Below are 22,959 nucleotides of genomic sequence, written 5' to 3' on the forward strand. Positions count from 1 at the left end.
CTTTGAGCCACTTAACCTTCGTGTGTGGCGTTCGGGAAGGTATCGAGTCAGAGTCCGAATCATTATATGAGAGCCTGCTTAAGTGAACGACCTCTGTGTTCTACAGGGTGTGAGCTCGGTGAAGCACTTCTCCTCCGCGAAGCCCTTCGCAACTGTTGAGGCTCTGGATCTTTCGTGGAGGTGGCCTGAGTTGCTCTTCGTGAGGGCTTCGCTACGGGCTGGGTTGCCCTTCGTGGAGGCGCGTTTGGGGGCTCTAGGGCCCTACGCGAAGCCAAGGCGGGCTCTAGGGCCCTGTATGACTTATTATGGGTTGGGCTCTGGGGCCCGCCGCTCTGAGGCCTCTGTAAACCGTATCGGTCTTCCATCAACTGCATGATTTGGTGAACCAGGTCGTCTGGGACGGTCTGCGCTGATGTAGAGGGTGACCTCTCTGTGGTAGTGATGGGACCCTCAGTTATGATCTCCGGTGACAGCGTAGGCATCTCTGGTTGCGTGTTGATCTGCGCTGAAGTGACGGTAGCCGATACTGGTCGTTTCCTATGACGTGCATCTGGAATGATAATCGGAATGTCATCATCATATAAACACAATTCTGAAACAGGTAAAATGTCTGAAGCAAAGTTTTTAGTAGTCTTCCCTTTAGACGAAGCTGTAGACCTGGGGGTTCGGAGCGTACGTTGAGACGACGTGGAGGCTCTTCTAGTCTTAGGCTGTGATGATGGAACGTCCTGGGAAGCAGGTCGCTTCTTGGATAAAGCGGACTGCGTCCCACGCTTATCCCCTACAGGCGGAACACCAGACGGTAGAGGGTCATCCGCTAACAGTTGACAGGGTATATCTGACTCTGACCTATTAGCCATGACTGAAGCTTGTTTCCGAGATCTATCTGCCTCCCGTCTCACGACGGAATTTAAATAATTATCAAAGGCAGAATTAGACAAATAAATACATAATTTGCAGCGTGAAACAATATAGCATGGAGTTATGCAGCTAAAGCATATTAAATGCGTATGGCAGCAGTGCGTAAATTAGAAACAATGCAGATTTTTTCATTGACGTAAACTGCTGAGCAAACACGGCGGACCGTGCATAAAGCAGCAGAAACACGAATAAATATCAATGCATGTTGAATAAGGATACTAGTTACACCTCTATAGATGAATATAAGAGGTACTAAACTAAATATAAATAAGGATATAGTGTGTAGGGAGACACAGGTGCTCTCACGTCCAGCTCACTGGGCAAAGAAGGAGAGAGTGAGGCACATGGTGAGAGGTGGCGCCCTCGTTCCCGCGCTTGCGAAGGGAAAGATAACTCAGGGTGAGTACTAATTAGTGATTTTACATTGAAGGGAACTTCAATTGGGAGATACAATTGTTCCACTATGTTCGCAAAGAAGAAGAAGACAAGCAAAAAGCATGAGTCAGGATAAGGAAAAATGTAGAATCTCCGTTGTTTTTTTTTTAATTATTAGCAACAGTGATCATCTACTGATCAATAATGATCACTGAGCAGTGATGCTTTTTATCTATACCTATCTATAAGTTCTGTTAGACACCTACTCACAACCAACACCTGACCTAACAAGTTAGTTAATAGTAGTAGTTAATCCAGTTGCAGTGGAGTGAGTACAGCTAACAGAACAGGGCTTGAGGTAATAATTAGTAGCTTGTAATAACAGGGGGTTACCTGACCTTTATCAAAATATTCTAAAAGCGTTTCAAAGAGACCAAAGTGAAAAATGTCTGAAAAATATGTTGCAGGCCTAATGAAGGTCTAAAAAGGCTGACTATGTCAAACAAACTAAAATAATTCACAAAGTCATTATGTTTAAGTTTTTAAGTCTTCTAACATTTCAAGAAATAATCTTCAAATCATTGAAGTTACATGTACTCTGGCCTTGGCCACACCCGAACAAATTCATTCAAATTTATATCATTTAAGAACAAGAGGTGGTTGCAAATTTGTCAAACAAACACATATATGCCATATTTTTGTTACCTGGGAAGCCATTGTGATGGGAATAGTACCTGTATGCGATCGCGAAAGTTTTAATTCGTTCCATTTGCCGCTCAACATGAATCCTCAAACTGGCAATTTTCTTGGTTACATTCACCTCATGTTGAGTCATTTGTTGCTTTTTAGTTTTAAATGGGGGAATGATGAGATCAATACCTCTAGGTGTAGTTAAATCAGAGATGAGAAAACCTTTGTCTGCCATGATAGCATCACCTTCCGCACACAATTCAACAAGGCCACTAAGTTTGGTGATCTGTTTGTCACTGATACTACCACAATACAAATCTGAAGAAAATGTTACAACACCAGCTGGACTTATCCCAATCAAAGCCTTGTAGGTCATATGTGACTTATAGTCACTGTATAAAAGTGACTGTAGCTGAAGTGAACTAGGTGTCTCTGTCCATATCTCTGTGCAATCTACGACAACTCTAGTGGTTGGGTAATTTGTACTAAATGAATCTGGCATTGTTGCATTAACATTCTCCCTTGGCCATTGCACCAAAAACGAGAGTTGAACATACAAATAGTCAAACCACTTGTTGCAGAGTCTGCCGCATGTTGCACGTGAAATTCTAAATCTGTATGCCAAATCATCTAGTAACAGTCCTAATCTCAATCTCATTAGAATCATGAAAAATTCATCTATCTGCCTCAAAGCATGTGGTCTCCCACCATCAGATGTGTCAGAGTAAACCTGCTCATCATCATACATTTCATCAAACAAAGCCTCAAATGTTGACGAATCTGCAACTCCAGTGTAGAACATAACACTTTCATCAGAGCACCTGATATCCTCATAGGTCAATGTTGGTTTGTCAACTTGAATACCAACACTGTGCATCAATGAATCATATGTTTGAGTGCTTGCATTGCAATAGATAATTTCATTGTCAAATGTCTGAGTTCCAGCTGATGTAACAGGTTCCGAAAATGTTTGGGTACATTTATTCACAGAGAGACTGGTCAACATTTGGGAACCACAGTAGTCATGGTGACTAAGGGAACGTTCAAGTCTTGATAAAAGTCCTGCAGGTGAATCTGATTTCTCTGCTGACACATCACACATACTTGTATCCTCCATATGCAAAGCAATCTCATTAACATCATCAATATCCATGTTCTCACCAAGACCACGATCCAAATCGGTCTCACATGTAGTTCCACGGACAAGATGGGACACATTTTGAAAAGATAAAATGATCACCAATCAACTGTCATTTTTTGGGAAATGTATGCAGTAATCAGGGGAAAATGTCAACTAATTTTCCAGAATTTAAAAATAATAATGACATGAAGGAATTAAAACCGTTTTTTGCAATGCTAATGTTTGGATGGATTCATTGAAAGGTATAAGGTTACCATACTTACCAATATTGTTCTAATAACATGCACGTAATTATTTCATATTTCATTTGGAATTCACATTAATAAAGTCAAATTTATCTCAATTCTTGATCTGTATGTGTACTAGTCTACATGATACGATACGACTAACCTCCTAAGCCTTGCTTTATCACTTTGGTGGATAATACGAAATACCATCTGCTTTTAAACTAAATTTTTTCGCAAACAATCTTACCGAAAGTTTGAAAGTCTTCTTTGGGAAAACAGTTGGCAAAGGATGAAGCTTACCCGGTCCCTCCCCGCTGTAAAAGTGTTCCGAGCATAATCTGGTGCTGTCATTTCTTGTGTATTTGAAGTTGGAAGGGACAAGCTTGCATCTTTGAATCCAAACCCTTCTCAGTCGTATATCTGCAGGGAATCTGTGCATAGTGATCTTCCGGCCATTCGCAAATTTCTTACAATGATTACTACAAATACAACAGTATCGCTGTTTTGACGGCATTCTTGACATTTGCCGCACTGGCACGACACTTCTCGGAAGTAGATACGCGTTGACCAGCACATGCGCATTATGTTTTTAATAGCGGTCGCCAAGGACAGATAACTCATGTTTTGAGAGAGGGCAATAGTGCAGGGGCTTATGTAGTAAATATGCTTTCTGTGAAAAGTGCATGTTGATTTTGGGAACCACTGATAATTGTAATCAGTATCAGTATTGCATATGGTTTCAGAAAAAACATGGTTCCATTATTTTCTGATGATTATAAGTGTCATTCTGGGGTAACTGTACATTGGTACCCACAATTGAGGCATGTAGTATATCAAATTGTACCTTGTGATGGGTGTTTTGCAACTACCATTATATATCATGAATCTCAATAATATATGTATGCATAATAATTACTATGATTATAATTACCTCTGCCAAAACCGAAAGTTTGTTGCAGAAGGTATGTAATCAACCTTGTTTGTGTGTGTATTTATGTGTAAGCAACTTTACTCAAAAACTTCTATATGGATTTCAATGAAACTTTCTGGGTATGTCCCCAGGGCAAATCTATTAGATGTTGAAGAAAGTACACTCTTCAAAAAAGAAACTCAAAAGCAAAATATCATTGAAAAATTTGGTCTTACTCAATTATTTGTAAATCAACAAAAATAAACGGTACAGCATTGAAATTATGTAGACCAATGCATTGGTATTTCATGCACATTTCCCAACAATGACAGTCATTATAGTCATTACTGCTGTCCACAAGGTGGCGTTGATGTTACTTCCTTGTATGAAAACCTCTCACTGCTAGACCTGCATGACACCTAGTAGTATAGGGAATGATAGTTCTTTGACAGGACCTCTAAAACTGATATTTTTTTGCGAACTCCCGCCCCTGCCTGAGTGAAAAATATGGATGGATGATGGCGGACCATCATTCATCGTCCACGAATAGTTTCTGAAATATTCACTTTTTAGTGAGCATGTATTTAGTGAGTATAGGGAATGATAGTTCTTTGACAGGACCTCTAAAACTGATATTTTTTTGCGAACTCCCGGCCCTGCCTGAGTGAAAAATATGGATGGATGATGGCGGACCATCATTCATCGTCCACGAATAGTTTATGAAATATTCACTTTTTAGTGAGCATGTATTTAGTGAGTATAGGGAATGATAGTTCTTTGACAGGACCTCTAAAACTGATACTTTTTTGCGAACTCCCGGCCCTGCCTGAGTGAAAAATATGGATGGATGATGGCGGACCATCATTCATCGTCCACGAATAGTTTATGAAATATTCACTTTTTAGTGAGCATGGGTTATTCTGGTGAAAGGCTAACTATCCAACATATAGGTGCCTACGTTTGTTAACGGGGTTTGGCATCTCCGACCGCCAGGCAGTCGTTCTGTGTGCTGTGTAAACGGCTCGGGTAAAGACCTCGGACTCCGATCAGTGATGAGCAATCAACCTGCCCCTGTAATACACGGCCGGCTGTCTCGCTCGCCAAGTGTACGGCTCGGGTAAAGACCTCTGACTCCGATCAGTGATGAGCAATTCCCCTGCCCCTGTAATACATGGTCAGCTGTACCTTGGGTTTTCGTTTTCTGCTATCTGCCTCGTGTTCACCCGGCTAATACATATACCTCACGCTGACCCGGTTCAGTAGTTTTTTCTCTCTTTTCTCGTGATGTGGTACGGATGATTCGGTGGTGATAGATTTCATTTTGATGGCTTCGCGGGTCTCCTGCCCACGAATTGAGTGAGTTCGTTGTTGATGGCCGCCAACACGTGAGGCAAACATGTAACCCATTCCGCCGATCATTTCTCGGGAGTGATTAAATATCAAGCATACTGATGGCGGAATAGCCGCTCAGAAAGGTGCGATTGAATTTCTTGACGATGGCTTGGCTACGATGTGCTCCTGCTATACCGCGTCTGACTGGGACTTTGTGCTTCACCCGGCCAGCAGCTGCGACATGGCACCCATGAACTCGCGTCCTGGGTTGACTTGCAGCTTGGCAGGCCAGGTTAAGCGACTGCTTTTGTATATGCATTCAAGTGCTTTTGGGACTTCGGTCAAATCTTTCATCGTCAACGGTTCAGCCTCTTTGTAGCGACTGGCGACATCCATGACGGTCAGGGCATACTTGTATGTTTTATGTCTCACCCTATCGTGCGGTAGAAACAAGATGTCAGCTTGATGCACTCAATTCGGTATCGAAATATCAAATTTTCTTCTCGGGATCTACAGGGGCCCCGGCAGGTAGACTTGCCACAAGGCTTGTTTTTTAAGCCAAGCTTTAGCGACGTCTTCGGAGACTCTGGCGGCTTTGGCGAGTTTCGGGATGGCACCCGCGCCCTTCCAGTATCCGCATGGGCTGTAGTAAATTTTCTCCATATTAGATTATTGTTTTATTATTATTTAATACGCATAAGTTGTTACTCCTTCGTCCGAAATCTATTTTTTCGTGTCCATGGGAGACAGCAACGAAAAAGTTGAGTATCATCTGTGTACTGGCCTAAATCATATTCTTGCCCATTCAAAGCTATACCTTTAATGTCCTTATTTTGCCTAATCATACAACCCAGATATTCAGCCACAAATAAGAAAAGGCAGGGGGATATGGGATAGCCTTGTCTACAACCACATTCATTATAGAACGGTGAAGATAAATGGCCATTTTGTATGACATAAGAGCTGGTCTTGATGTTAGGGCGTTACTGAAGGTCTTGGATGCTGTTGGTGGATTGATATCGCTCTGACAGTCAGAAGATTGTCCTAACATGAACTTTAAAATGATTGGCTACCCTCTGAGCAGTCTGGCCAAGTTGCAATAGTCCCAAGGCTTGGTTCCTCTGACCTCTCATAAGTCATGGCATGGTGATTGTGTCAAAACAAGAATGATTTCAGGCAAGTTTGGGACTCGCATTCATTGGTAGGGTTGTCACGATATGCTTGTGCATTTTCATGAACCTTTTAATGCGTCTGCCTTTTTAGGTGTGCGTTTTAGGTATGCTTTCACATCAGAAAACACACTGATGTTGGCAATAACTGTCAATTTGGATTGAAAAACATGTTAACAAAACCGTACAATCATAATATAATACACCATCATGTAAGAAAAGAAATTTGCATTCGGTTTTGAAAGGTGACGTTTCTTTTGCAGTTCAGTATTTTTCACTTAATTCTTTGATGAAAGATTTTGGCAACTCAAGTGAGCATTCCTCCCTTGCACCAAACATTCATCAAACCTGTTTATAACCCAATCATAGAATGATTAATTACACCAGATATGAGTATTGCCAAATAAGAACCAATGACTGCTGCATGTAGACATCCTTGACACCCTTCTGGGATGAACGCTATTGACTTATTTTGCAGTATGAGTGCTGTGACGAATAATTAATACTTGTATTATACGTCCGTAACTGATCATCAAAGGAGACTGTATTTAGGCCCAAACTGGTGATTTTGGCAACATAGATACTTACCATGTTTATGAAATGATGAGCAAAACTGATCATGAACAATTCTGAGATAAAAAGATCATCCTATCCTGTCATGGCTCGGCAAACAACACTTACGGGGCAAATTGCATTGCTATTTAATATTTACTGATCTGACTGACTATATACACTATAATGAAAAGTAATATTTACCATAGATGCTGGATGTTGGAATTCTTCCGGGATTTAGAGTTGATACTCTTATAAGAGATGTCAGACACAACAAGGAGATGGACATAAACACTGAAAGCACATAAAAGATAATAATGTACTACTGAAAGGCAGAATGAATTTGATGAATTGCAAGACAAAATTGTTCACATGTTCATTTAAAAATTCATAGAATGTCCCTCCATTATCCTAAAATTACACATAGATACTTGAATGGTCTTGGAATCTTGATACCTAACATTTCAGGGGATATATCATAGCTCAAACATAATGATATTTACTGTCTCATTACTATTTCCTCACTGATTGATTATACAGTCCTTATCTAATATTTTTTCTATTCACATTTTAGAGCTTCAAACTTGTGCACATACACTGGAATGTGCAAAGTAGTGAACAGGCTTGTTAATTCAGTTACTGTTTCATATCATGGGTAATGACACAAGTAACTTCCTAAGGTATCACTTATATCGGTATCACAGTCATAGGAAGTTCACTTATTTTGGTAAAATTGGTATCTTAATGAAAACTTGTGTAGTATTCCACATGTATTCAGTGACTGACAATACTAGTGTTGTGGCTGTACAAAGACATCTGGACATCCAATTATAAGTCAAACGAGAAGTACCTTTAACAAACTTTGACAGACCAATATAATAACTAACTCCCCTAGCTCTATGCCCTTTCTGTAACAGGGGAAGCAGGAAATAAAAATTATCAATTATAAAAAAATATATATAATAACTAACAACTGGTAAAAAAACACAAGAAAGCAGCTCATTTACACTAATTACTAGTTTCAACCTGTCGACTACTCTTTAATAGATTTTGACAAAATTCTCTATTTAGAATATGGAAACTGAACAAAAAACATTCAGAAGTGTGTGATTGACATGACATGATCTGACATGACTTGAATGTGTGATGTCCTCTGATCATTGTTCTCATGTAAACAAAGATCTAATTTTCAGTCGCAAAGTATACCGTGAGGCAAGTCAATCTATGACCGGCTTTCCATTATTTTTGACCTGAAACCCTTTCCTGTATCCCTTGGAATGAGACTGCTTGTTTCTGCTGTCCTGTCGGAGATTCACTGACCAGAACTTCTTCAGTAGGCATCAGCAGGCTAGGTCCCTGTGGGGCACGTGCTGATAAGGATTACTCTGTTGAAGTCTGAGTTGCAATGAGGAAGCCAGTGTTAGAGCCCTGTGGAACTCTTATCTTTCAACGCCTCTTAACATTTCCCATTGAATAGCCGATTCGCCAAGGGCTGAATAGAATCTCCTGCAATATTAATCATAATGGTTGCAGTATCATCTGTGGCACCAGTTTCATCAGGTGAAGGCAGCTTCTTCCCGAATTCCCAAGACAAACCAATAGTTTAATCCCTGAATATTGTTAATAAGCAAAGCAGAACTTTTTCATCAAAATCCCTGATTCTCCCTTCCATGATGAATGTATTTTTACTTCAAAACTTTGAAATCTACTATGATGTGAAGGTGATTTGACTGGTAAGTCACTGTTGTTAGTTACACAAGAATCCTTGGTGATCTCAGGCTGTAAGGATGACTGTGGTAACTTGTACTTCATTCCAGTGTTGAAGAGAAGATCCTCTGGCCACTGAATTTCTGTGACAAAGTCCATGTTGCATAATGATTACTCCCTAAGTGTCTGTACACAATGACTGGTCCATGGGCAACGTGCGTCTGTGTAGGCCAAAACCAACATGGAGTAAAGTGTTCGTCTCCCACCACAGTTTCATGTTATCTGAGTCTTCCTAGGACATCTCCAGACATGACATATAACTTAACATGGTGTCAGAAGTGAGTACGCCTGACAAACAAACTTTACAAATTGTTGTGCATTACTGACTGAATATCTTTTTGATTGAAAGAGCAGAGACGCACGTGGTTCAGTGTCACCTAATTTCGATAGTGGAGAGCATGCGATGTTTTGTGTGACAATATTGAATCTGTGACTAATGGAGTTTCTGTGAATCGGATTATATTGCTAGTCGTGAGTAATATATGGATAAGCGAAACTACTGCTACTACTACTCAATCATGGCTGATGAAAGTGGAAATATTCCTTCACCACAAGTGATACATGTACCTATGAACATTCCTTTGCCTCCTAAGCTTAATCTGAAGGGTGATTTGATGAGAAATTTCATAAAGTTCAAACGAATGTGGGGAAACTATGAGCTTGCTTCTCGAACAAAGACAGATTCTGATGAATGCAGATCAGCTACACTGTTAACTTGTATTGATTCTGAAACTCTAGACATATTGGATGGGTTGCAGTTCGACAGTGAAAATGATAGGAGGAAAGTTGAGAAAATATTGGACAAACTAGAAGCGTACTGCATTGGCAAGACCAATGAAACATGGGAACGGTTCAATTTCAACAAGCGGAATCAAGAACACTTTGAATCTGTTGATACTTATGTAACAACACTTAGGACTCTAGCTGAAACATGCAATTATGGAACGCTTGAAGATAGTCTCATCAGGGATCGAATGGTGATGGGCATTTGTGATAACTCCACTCGCAAGAGACTGCTGCAGTCTTCGAACCTATCACTGAAAGATTGTATTGACATCTGTAGGTCCCATGAGAGAGCAGCTGCTAGACTAAAATCTCTATCAAACACTGAGGATGTGCAAGCTATCAGTAAAACTAGAGGTTACAAAAAACCCAAAGGAAAGGAAACTAAACCTGGATTGACTACCAGAAGTGATCAGTCTCTACAGTGCAAATTTTGTGGGACGAGTCATGTGTTCGGCAGGAAGGAATGTCCAGCATGGGGAAGAATTTGCAACAAATGTAAACGACCAAATCATTTTGCTTATGTGTGCCAGTCAAGTCAAGCCAATGTTCAACTACTGAGTGATGAGGATACTGAGGATGAATATATTTTATCAGTGGATGTTGAAAATGTGAACAGATTTCAATTACATGGTGAAAGTCAACAGTATTTACGGAAGATTTTTGCTGTCCTCCTCATCAAGGAAACTGAGGTCAAATTTCAGTTAGATTGTGGATCTACTGTCAATGTGTTGCCAGAGACTATCTACGCTAATGTGTTTCAGGATCCCCACCTGAAAAAGTTGGAAACACAGGTCAATGCTACTCTTCGAATGTACAATGGAGTGAAATCTCAAACTGTTGGCAAGTGTGAAGTGACTGTCAAAAATCCCAGGAATGAGGGTGAATACACCATTGAATTCTTGATAATGAGGGACAGAGGCTCACCACCAATACTTGGTGCAATAGCTGTTCAACAAATGCAGCTAATCACTGTGAACTTTGAGAACATTTTCCAGATCTCAGGTAGTGGAGATGTTTCTACAGAGTTAGCAACATCGGACCTGATGGACATAATCCATCGTTACAAGGATGTATTTGAGGGAGAGGGCACACTTGATGGTTTGTTGCGTTTTGAAGTAGATGAGACTGTGACACCAGTCCAGCTACCATGTCGTAAGGTTCCACTTGCCTTACAACAGAAACTCAAGGCTGAACTTGAAAGACTGGCTGATCTGAAGATCATCACCCCTGTGAATGTTCCTACTGACTGGATCTCTGCCCTTGTTGTGGTCAAGAAACAGGGTAGTGACAAGATAAGGATTTGCATAGATCCTAAACCACTGAATCAAGCTCTCAAGACGAATCATTATCCAATAAAGACAATTGATGACATTCTGCCGGAATTATCAAACGCTAAGTGCTTTACTTTAGCAGATGCTAAAAATGGATTTTGGCATATCCAACTGGAGGAGGAAAGCAGTTTCTTGACAACATTTGAAACACCTTGTGGCCGTTACCGTTGGCTACGAATGCCATTCGGGTTGTCACCAGCACCTGAGGAGTTTCAGCGCCGTTTGAATGAGGCAACATGTGGCTTGGATGGAGTACGTGCTGTACATGATGATGTTCTGATCTATGGTGTTGGAGACACTTATGAAGTCGCTGAAGCTGATCATGATGAGAAGTTGTCCAAGTTCCTTGATCGATGCAGGAACAGAAATATCAAATTGAAGAGATCCAAACTGAAACTGAAACTGAAACTGACCGAGGTGCCTTATCTGGGACATGTTGTAACCTCGGATGGATTAAAGATTGATCACATGAAAGTTGAAGTAATCACAAACATGCCCACACCAACGGATAAGCAGGGTATTCAGCGCATTTTAGGGATGACCAGGTAGAGGTGGCATTGATTCTGCCTATAGGATACATAACATACAAATGCATATCTGGCTGAATTGTGATCTGAGGATTCTGTTCTTAATTAAATAGACATAAAATGTGGATCCTCTGATGTGTCTGTAAAATGCTCCATATAACCATTAGAAGATTGTCTATTACTGGCAAACAAGGATAAGTTGGACCGGCGCAGAGAACACGTTTACAAGAAGTAGGAGGTGCACGGCAACGAGCAAACCCATTTTATTTGTGAAAAGTAGAGCAGATGCAGGTTAGTGCACATGCAGTGCATGATGATGAACTAGCTGCACACACCTTGCTCATAAGACTCTCACGTGGTTGGTTTAGCAAGTCAGTAATATTCGGATATACAGTGTACTCTGTCAATACCGGCATCACTCAGGACCAAATAAAAATGCCAGTTTTGACAGAGTGCCCGGTTTAGGCAGGTTGCAAGTTCACTTATGACGCTGGCACACATGGGAAGTTCACTGTCGTACTTTCACTTCAAAGGGTCAAAGGGTTTCACTTTAGCATTAACAACATGTTTGAATAAGAAACAAGGCAGTGTCTGAATGCACATTCATGTTTATTCATTCAAATAAAAACAAGGTATATTTTGTCAGGTCAACTCACATCTTGCATGTTTTGCCAGCCGAGACATTTTGGCGATACTGACTATTATACTATTGACATGATACGATTTTACCTTAAATAGTAAAATACTCTCGAATCAACTAAACTCTTGCTCGTTTTTACAGTCAAACTGCCCACTACATGTATTAATTACTCTATGTAAGTGACACGTACCACTCACACTTCCTATTTCTGAATAATCTCGGGAGTAACGCGCGAATTGTGTTCTTACATCATACAATTTTACCTTAAATACCCTGGAATCAATAACATGTAAACTCTTGCTCGTTTTTACAGTCAAACTGCCCACTATTAGTTACTCTATGTAAGTGACACGTACCACTCACTAATTAACAAGAAACTGATTGACACTTCCCGTTTCTGAATAATCGTGGGAGTAACCGCGAATTGTGTTGTTACATCATTTGGACCTAATTGCATCAAAGGGTTGCGCCTTCATGTGCCGGTTTTTACAGATTCGTTTTCATAACAACTTGTTCGTTGGGACTGAAAAACAATGCCGATATCCTGAGTAGACAGATGACGATGTTTACAGATGCTTCTACATGATAATTTAGTGCATTTCTGCCAGGACTGAAACTTTGTGCTGATGTAGACAGAGTGCAGGTGTTTACAGAGGCCGATATTGCCAGAGTCCACTGTATAGATATATATTTCGAGAGAATTAAACATGTCAAGGTAAGGTAAGCAAGGTCAGATAATACATTCTCAGGCCCAAGAAGTGGCATACAATGTTATTAAGTACATAGAGAATGAATGTACATCTTCGAAACAGGCACTGTTAAATGCTAGGAATGCCACCGGTTAATCTCTCTCTTCACCCATCGCACTACACTTGATCGCGGACAAGCACTACACTTGATCGCGGACAACCTGGGGCTCCTTCACTCACAGTGGCAAGCGCCAGTGGGCGGCACTCATACATGCTAATAAGGGTCAATTGTCAGGTTGGTGCTCCACTTCTCCTTGTTTGCCAGTAACAGATGTGTCTTAGAATGTAATGCTTGCTGTTCAAGTTTGTCCCAAGAAGCATATATGCTGAATGCGTTCTATATCTGTTGTGAAAACTGACTCAGGTTTGAAGAATTACATACACTTCATACATGCATTATGTTAAGCATACTTTTAAATGGCTGTGAAAGGAAAACAAAATGGTGGGAAGAAATATGAACAATAATCACCTGTCAGGAAGATTCCAGAAATATACCCCTCTGCATATCTTGGAATTAGGATAATAAACAAGCTGGAGAACGTTCCATACACCCAGTAGAACAACACACACATGAGCTGCATGATGCCTTTGGGATCCCTTACAAAATGGATCCTTCCCAAAACTGGGCATCTGATTGTGGACACAGTTGAAGGGAGAGGTTTTTCATCAGGTAATTGCAGTAATTCCATCAGTTCAGCAGCATTCCTCATAGACTTCATCTTGTAGACAATACTGAAAGATCAGATATTTCAGAGTTTATAGGCACCATAACTACCTTATTATAAAAGTATTGAGCCTATGCATGCTACAAATAGACTAATGGATGTCTCAAAATTTGTGAAAATGCTACACAGTGTAAAATCTTAATGTTTCATTGGTTACATTTCAGTCAAAGGCTGTCTCCCCAGCACAGTGTTCGCTTTCACACTAAATATGTTTCATTCGATTTCATCACGGCATTTTGGTTTAGTGACCCATTTGTTAATTGATCCTTAAATGTATGAGGAATTCGGTGATACATTTGTTGCAGCTCAGTGTGATGTAATAGGTGTCTCATGACTGGGCTTGGTGAAACGTGATTTCCAAAACATTATCCAAAGATGTATATACGTCTTTGCACTATACAATATCTCACTTCGACGTTCATATATTTTCCAAAACATCTCAACAGATTCTAGGTTTATCTGTAACTTTTCAGAATAACCAATGGTGATTTGACTAAAACCTGATAGATGTGATCCTATCCATGCTATCTAGCAGTTTCCTCACACATCAACAACAATGGAGCTGTGTTTAATTACTTAAAATGTCAACCTTAGCCACACTTAGTTCGGATCAGACCAACCATAAATTTCACCTTGACTAACTGGATCATTGGAAAGAGATTATGACATTGCCATAGACACACTCATGTGGGGGCTTATTCTTAATGAGCCTAAATAGACTGATCCAGTCTGTCTATCAAAACTGGCACATGAGTCAACTTGGGCCAATCAGCTGGCTGGGCGTGTTTTGTGGATTTGTCAGACTTACTTCCGCGGAGAAACGATGCCTCCGAAGCAATGTGCTTCGAATTATGCAATTCACACTCACGATATCTGTTACATATTGCTGTGATTTGATGAGTACCTTCAACAAAACCATTACGGTCAAGATTTGAGGCGGATCAAGCAATGAGATTAGCCTCACAATCAGTTAAATGTTGGTACTATCGTTCATGAAACCTACGTCTGATTGAAGGTGGGAATTTGCATGAATTTCCCCACTTCTGCACACATGCAAAACCATTACTAACAGACAACAACAAATAGCAGTTTAAGTGAGTGAGTGAGTTCAGTTTTACTCCGCTTTTAGCAATATTCCAGCAATATCACTGCGAAATGGGCAGCAGTTTAAGAGTTTGCAAGTGTTATAAACATGGACAAACTGTTTTTGCTTAACAATTTTAGTCAATACTGGGCATTGAGTAGGTCGGCCATAAAGCTGAAACGAGACAGGTTTGAGAGGCCTGAGACAATGTAAACAAATCTGAAAGCGATCTGATTTTGGTTAGAGTCAATCGCAATAGGAAAATCTTTTACATAAAAGAACAATGTGGTGGATATTGTTGCCTTGTGTCTTAGATATTCTTAAATTTGTCACACATTTTTATATTTTTCAAAGTTTCAAAATCACAATCTGAAGGCCTGTAGCGCAAACTATTCGAGGAGTCAATGTGAGCAGATGCCTATCGCTCTAAATCAATGCAAAATTAATTCATACGAATGCCTATAAAATGTATGACTTGCATATTTCAGAATTTTTATGAAGAGATGGGACCTTGTATTGAATTACCTTACTCCAGAGGAAAACTATGTGTAAAGGGCATAATTCCTCTAGCCCCCGTTCCCCTAGCCCCCTGCTGTTATAAGCCACTATGTAAATGAGGTATAGGTGGGTAGTAGCTGGATATTGGTGGCTATATCAGCGTATGGACCGGATAGCGGTTAGGCTATGGAATCAGACGAAGAGCACATGTTCAGTTGACCTGCCATGTGGGCAGCCATTTAATGAGAGACAAAAGAACTACTAAAAACAGGATTGGAAAGCGGAATTAGACTAATTAAAGGGTATAAAAGTGGGACTGCGGAATCGGATCCACATTAAATGATAAAACAATAGGGAGCATTTAGGGGCTGCAAACACTGACCACATGTAAATGAGGTATAGGTGGGTAGTAGCTGGATATTGGTGGCTATATCAGCGTATGGACCGGATAGCGGTTAGGCTATGGAATCAGACAAAGAGCACATGTTCAGTTGACCTGCCATGTGGGCAGCCATTTAATGAGAGACAAAAGAACTACTAAAAACAGGATTGGAAAGCGGAATTAGACTAATTAAAGGGTATAAAAGTGGGACTGCGGAATCGGATCCACATTAAATGATAAAACAATAGGGAGCATTTAGGGGCTGCAAACACTTTTTTACAGCCGCCCCCAAATTTAGACACAAAATTTGCAAATTAAAAAGTAGGTCCACTTGACCATGTTACAGTCCCTGGAAATAAAGTCAGACACTGTCCTCTTGGACTTAAGATACGAGGTAGAGTCACTGTGTTTCATCGTCTCCGTCATTCTGGAGTTCTGGGAGACGCACCACCCGTGTCACAGGTCGGGAGATACTCCTTGTCGCTGACCATCACTTTCACTCTGCGTGTCCGTCCATCGGTACCGGGGAAAGTCTCGGCGACCCGTCCTACTGGCCACTGGCATCTGAGGAATTGTGGGTCAACAATTATTACAGTATCACCACACTGTAGTGCACGACAGTCCTTCTGCCATTTATGGCGCATCTGTAGGGTGGGAAGGTAGAACTTGAGAAAGTGACGCCAGAACTGATCGGCAATACTTGGCTGTGGCGCCACCGTCGTCTTCCTAGGAGTTCATTCTGCGGGTATACTACCTGTGGCAGTGAAGGGTCTCGCCGCCCCATGAGAAGCACATTGGGAGTCACAGGTTCAGCGTCTGAGATATCGGTAGGTACATACCCCAGTGGTTTCGAATTGAGAATGCCCTCAATTTCTATGAGAACGGTTCTCAACACAGGTTCAGTTACAGATTGATCACCAAGTGTAACCTTCAGTCCATTCTTGACAGATCGAATCTCCCTTTCCCAGGCTCCACCAAAATGCGGTGCATATGGAGGGTTAAACTGAAATTTGACCTGTTTCTCAAGCTGATTAGCCATCTCCGGTTTCATGGCGTTGAAGGCTTCGAGGAGCTCTGTCTCACCACCCTTGAAGTTTGTGCCACAGTCGGACAGCAGCTCACTGGGCTTGCCTCTATGCGAGATGAAACGTCTGAACGCCATGAGGAAGGAGTCAGCATCCATGCTATCTAGTAGATCGAGATTGACAGCTCTGGAAGTCATACACTTAAACAGTATTCCCCAACGTTTCTCGTTCCGTCGTCCAATCTTGATTCTCATGGGTCCAAAACAGTCCACTCCAGTGGAGAAAAATGACGGTCGGAACAGTCGAAGCCGGGCAAGAGGTAGGTCTGCCCTTTTTGGTGTGTTGGGTTTGGCACGCCAGGTCTGACACTCTGTACAGGTTCTCTGCTGACGACGGATAGCTTCTCTTCCCTGAATAATCCAAAAGAATCTGCGGGTTTCAGCTAGGATGCGCTCGGCCCCCGCGTGGAGAAGTTTCTCATCATAGTCCTTTATGATGAGTCTGGTGATGTGGTGTTTAGGGTCGAGAACAATGGGGTGTTTAGCACTGTGAGGTAGGATGTCCACTTGTCTCAGCCTTCCCCCGACTCGGATCATGCCGTCAATCCTGTCATACTCTGGGTCCAACTGGAGTAGTTTGCTGGAAGATTGCACTGGTTTGCCAGCCATCAGGGCTGTCAAATCTTCTGAGAAACTGTCTGTCTGTACCTGACGATATAGTTTTACCTCGGCCTGTTGTCGTCGACTCATGCATGGACTGGAGGAGGAAGCCGCCCCGTCTGGTAGCTGCATTGTGGCAGTTACAAGCAGGTCCCAGGTGTGGTAGTTCAGAAACTCTGGCATAGGTTCAACAGTAGCAGTAAGGCAGAATGTTTTCTTCAGTTCACAGGTATCTTCGGTAATTGCACTTGATGTTGGCCGGGGATTCGGCCAACGTTCCGGTTTGTCACATAGGAATAATGGCCCACTTTGCCATCGCGATGTACCACATAACTCTGCAAGGGTTTTGCCGCAAGTAATGTCATCAGCCGGGTTATCCTTGGTATTCACATAGCGCCAGTTGTTGATATCGGTCAGGTTCTGTATTTCAGATACTCTGGTTCCTACGAACACCTTGTACTGGCAGGAGTCGGAAAGCAGCCATGTCAGAACTGTTGTAGAATCGCTCCATAGGTTCACACTGTCAATGGATACAGTCAGTTCTTTGCTAAGCATTTCAGCGAGTTGGGCCCCTGTGAGTGCAGCACACAATTCCAAACGCGGGATAGATAACTGTTTCTTAGGAGCAACTCGACTCCTTGCGGCAACAAAGCTGACACCTGTGGTCCCATTCACATCTTCCGATCGGAGGTAGGCAACAGATCCATATATCCGTTCTGATGCGTCACAGAATATGTGGAGCTGTCTAATCACCGAGGAGTTGTCGATGTTCAGGTTGTGTGGGGTGTAGCACCCGGGGAGTCTAATCTGTGGGAGTTGGGGTAGCTCACCCTCCCACTTCATCCAGGCTTCATAGACCAGTCCAGAAGTGATCACCTTTTCCCAACTGGTTTGTCCCTTCCATAATTCTTGAACAAGTATCTTGGCACGGGCGGTAAATGGACACAGGTAGCCTATGGGATCGTACTGTGTGGCAAGGGTAGGGTAGATGACCCTCATGGTGAGTTCGGTGTACTCAATGGGTCGATATCTGTAGGTGATCGCATCAGTATCACATTGCCAACGGAGACCTAGCGTCGGCTCTTGTGTTTCACCAGTTCGTCCAAAGTTCAACCAAAGTTCACAATTGTCTGATCGGGACTCAGGGGGTAGGTCTTTCACTACATCAGGGATGTTGCTAGCCCATTGTCTGATATTTAAGCCACCTTTAGCTAGAACTGAACGAGTCTTGCTCACTAACTGCTGAGCCTCTTCAACAGTAGGCGTGCTATCCAAGCAGTTGTCAACATAGAAGGCCTGGTTAATACACCTGGCTACATCCTCATTACCCTCAATGTTGTCCATGACATGCTTCTGAAGCGCGAAAGTGGCGCAGCATGGGCTGCAGGTGGTGCCGAATGGTAGAACCTGCCATTCGTATACGATGGGGGTTTCTTCTCGTTTCATATCACGCCACAGGAATCTGAGCAAGGGTCGATCTTCAGGTAAGAGACGTATCTGATGGAACATCGCCTTGATGTCACCGGTTACCGCAACGGCGTGTTGTCGGAAACGCAAGAAAACACCCAGGAGTGAGGAGCCGAGTGTGGGTCCAGGGAGAAGGTTGGAGTTCAGTGACTCTCCATTGTGTTCGAAGGAACAGTTAAACACAAGCCTGTGTTTGTCATTATTCTTGACAACATGGTGGGGAATGTACCAGGATTCGCTGGTTGCTTCAGCCTTTTCGTCCGATATTGCTTTAACATATCCCGCATCAACCAGTTTGTGAATCTGGTCGCGATGTATTTCAGCGAGGTTGGGTTGTTTTTCAAGCCTTCTTTCGGTTCTCTTTAGATAGGGGGATTACTATGCCTTTACTTCCACTGAGTTGTGCATCAGCCTGCTTCCGAAGTAGGGGAGTAGCATAGTGAGTCTCACCATCCACGTCTATCTTTACTGTCCCGGAGTCAAGCGTGGTGATAGCTTGTTTGTCCTGTTTTGAACGTGTGACATCCTTCCCTGTATATGGCAAGACGTCGATCTGCCAGAGTCTGGCCACATTTTCAAGGAGATCACCTTTAAGCAGGGGTTTGGTTGAGGTAAGTAGACATCGGTCCGGATTGGAAGATCCTTGCGACGAGGGACTAGGACCTTGCAGGGACCATCCTAGTTTCGTGCAGACGGCTACTGGAGTTCCGGTGGGACCAAATTGTATGGGTTGCATGGGTAGGATGAGATCGGCATGGTCTGAGCCGACGAGGATAAGTGGAGTGGCTCTATTCACTTCAGGCAGGGTGGCAACTTGGAGGTGTTGCCACTGTTGTTGGAGGGACTCAACTGGATAGGTATATTCAGACAGGCATAAGTGTTCTGAGCTGAAGGCTCCGGGTAATGGGAAGCCTGAGGTTAGGATTGTCCCTTGGTGAGATCTCGAGGTTGACTGTCTCACCTTTACAGGTGAAGGATTCTCGACGAATGGTGGTCAGAAGTACATTATCTGGTTTGGTTTGAAGTCCAAGTCGTTTGACTGCTGTGGTCATGATCATTGTTCTCTGTGACCCGTCATCAAGCACTGCGAATGTCTCTATGGCTCCTTGTGGTCCAGACAGCAACACTGGCACTATCTTCAACATTACGCTGTGGGGAAGTGAAGGTTGGTCAACATACAGAGGCTGATCCTTCACCCCGATAGAGTACACTTTCTTTGAAACAGTCTGTACTGTGTCATGCAATACGGTAAGGTGGATCTCGTTACAGATGTGGCATGGCTTCTTCAGATTACACTGTTCAGTGTCGTGAGTGCGGGCACATTTCCAGCATCTATTTTTTGGATCTGATCCACTGGATTTTGTCATCAGTTGACAATGTCTTGAAAGTCTGGCAAACACTGAGGTGGTGATCTGATGCACTGCAGAAGGCACAAAATGTCCGGTAAGGAAGCGACGGGTTACTGGGAGGTTTCGCTGAAGTGGGATTTTTCACGATTGTTCGGTCCCTAATGTTGAACACAGCAGTAGGTACATTCTTGTTAGGACAGTTTTGGAAACCTTTGCTCCTCCTATCGCTGCTGTCAGTCCTGGTAGGGGGATCCTGTCTGTAGAGAGTAGTTGCTTGACTTGAAATGCGCTTGGCAAGTGCTTTGGTTTTCAACCACTCAGAGAAGTGGATAAGCGTATAGCTCTGGTCGTGATCACTCCCGATGATTCCCTTGTTGAGACAATATTCGACGAAACTGTCTCTATTAGCTGGCGGAAGCTTACCCATCAAGCGATCGACGTGGGATCCACACCTTAGTTCATAGCCATTTTCACCTTCAATGGATTGGAGCATGCCGGCCAGACGATGAACTGCAAGGGAAAGATTGTCGAATGCTTCACTGTCTCCAACACGAACAGGTGCCATGTTCATGAAAAAGGCTGTTTCGCTCTGCACAAGCTGGCGGGGTTGTCCGTACTTGTCCTTTAAGGCCTGTATAGCACTCCTGTAGGGGGTAATGTCGTGAAGGTAGGCTTCAGCGAGTTTCCTGGGTGGTCCATCCAGTCTGCCAAGTAAGACTTGGTACTTGTATGCTTCTGAAAGATGCTGGTGAACATCAAGCAAATTGTGCAAAGCCATTCTTAACACTGCAAAGTCCTTAGCTCTACCACTGGAAAACATTGGTAAGGTGGGCCTCGGAGCGCCGAACGTTGAGGCAATCAACAGTTCACTTGTACTTGGAGTAGGTGCTGGCGTCGGTAGGTACGGTGGGTGAGTTGGCGCTGCTAAGTGTAGTGGATGAGTTGGCATTACACTTGGTGGATGATAAGCTGCAGGGACTTGGAGGAAGTCAGGCTGTGTGTTTCCTGTATAGGGTTGTCTCCTAGGGAATGCTGATGGATGGGTTGGGTCCGTCCGGGACGTGGCTTGATGCTTCGGCACTGTTTGCTGAATGGACACTTCTTCACTTGACTGAACGGGTGATGGTTGAATCTCAGATGTAGGATTATTCAGGGGTGGATTAACACTGGATTGAGTTGGTGGTGGAAGCACCTCAGTGGTGGTTAATGTTGTATGTGTCACATTAGATTCCACTGGCTGATTAGAGTTAGAGTGGTTGACCATAGAGTCAATTAATTCGGCTTCTTGGAGTTCAGCCTCGGCTTGTCTCACCTGTCGGAGAATGGAAAGTCTGTTCTGGAGCTTCTCACGGTCACGAATTGCCTGACGCTCAGTTTCCTGAGCCTTCTTGTGAGCAAGCTTGATTTCCTCCTCCGCCCGTCTCTGAGCCAGAAATGATCTTTCATTTAAACTCTCAAGTTCCTTGTCGATTCTCTTTTCTTCTTGGCATCTAATTTTAAGTTCATTTAACTGAGACTGCTTCTTAAGCTTGTTAAGTCTAGCTGATTGTTGTCCTGATAATTGCGAACGAATCGAAGATTCTGAATTTCTTGATCTGCCTCCACTAGAATACCCTGTAACTTGAGACACAGATTTTGGTGCAGGGTTTGATTTGGTAGCCATTTAATGAGAGACAAAAGAACCACTAAAAACAGGATTGGAAAGCGGAATTAGACTAATTAAAGGGTATAAAAGTGGGACTGCGGAATCGGATCCACATTAAATGATAAAACAATAGGGAGCATTTAGGGGCTGCAAACACTTTTTTACAAGCCACTAATTAGTACCTCTAGCCCCTCGCTTGGCTGTTCTGTTAGCTGTCCTCACTCCCGTGTAACTGGATTAACTTCTACTAAGCTCGCTAGGTGTTTGAAGTTTTGACATATGATAGATTAAGTATGACGGTCCAAGAAGCCAACAACCATTTATTTATCCACGAGGAACTGTCCAGCAAAGTACAGCTTTTGCAAATTAAGTGTGGACAGCCTGCTCCCAAACGTAGGAAGCAATATGTAGATAGAGATGACAAGATTCAAGATCTGAATTAATATATTTGTGAATGTAAACAAATATAGAATCTTCATATTTGTTTTGTCAATTATTAGCAACAGTGATCATCTACTGGACAATAATGATCACTGAGCCGTGATTCTCTATTACATTGTATCTATAACAAGTACGGTAGTCACCTACTCACAACCAACACCTGACTAAACGAGAACTCCCAATTGTGAGACACATTAATTAATGGTTCAGTGCACATAGGTGGTGTTTCCACATCCCTACAATGAAAGTGGGATCAGCCCTGTTGTTGAAGAGTACCCATAGGAGGCATAGTTCATTGATGAGTTGATTAATGAAATAGATTATCAAAGATTTTATTTACACAGAAGAAATAGTTCATTACATATTTTATTTATTCAGAAGAATATGTAATTATGATAACACATTTTAATTGACTATTATGAAGTTTGAAAGTCATTTTGGTTTAAACATATTTTTTATCATTTATGAAAATGAATTGGGATTGGTGAACAAGCATTACTGCTTATGTTAACACCGCTCCCTTGCAACATAAAATACAAAATGAAATGGAGGATGTGACGTCATCAA

General features: G+C 42.3%; 2 protein-coding genes across 7 annotated transcripts in view; both read right to left on the reverse strand.

Annotated features, from left to right (window-relative positions):
• LOC124259014 (palmitoyltransferase ZDHHC21-like) overlaps positions 1-22,959 on the reverse strand; it is a 134,610-nt gene that overhangs the window by 106,230 nt on the left and 5,421 nt on the right. For all 6 annotated transcript variants that reach the window (XR_006893735.1, XM_046693079.1, XM_046693081.1 and 3 more), the window contains exons 2-3: positions 13,587-13,849; positions 7,522-7,611 (exon numbers count right to left, since the gene is read on the reverse strand). Coding sequence is in view for 5 of the 6 variants with exons in the window: in XM_046693079.1 (XP_046549035.1) it covers positions 7,522-7,611; positions 13,587-13,836 (340 nt within the window). In the remaining variant the exon portion in view is untranslated. The remainder of the gene's footprint in view (positions 1-7,521; positions 7,612-13,586; positions 13,850-22,959) is intronic.
• LOC124259013 lies at positions 16,263-20,102 on the reverse strand. Its single transcript, XM_046693078.1, has 4 exons — positions 19,919-20,102; positions 19,348-19,806; positions 16,561-19,226; positions 16,263-16,370 (listed from the first exon to the last, which is right to left on the reverse strand). The coding sequence occupies exons 1-4, from the start codon at positions 20,100-20,102 to the stop codon at positions 16,263-16,265; spliced, it is 3,417 nt and encodes a 1,138-aa protein (XP_046549034.1).

The sequence above is a fragment of the Haliotis rubra genome, unplaced genomic scaffold (genome assembly GCF_003918875.1).
Source record: "Haliotis rubra isolate DU_JTF1 unplaced genomic scaffold, ASM391887v1 Scf706, whole genome shotgun sequence".
Taxonomy (NCBI): domain Eukaryota; kingdom Metazoa; phylum Mollusca; class Gastropoda; order Lepetellida; family Haliotidae; genus Haliotis; species Haliotis rubra.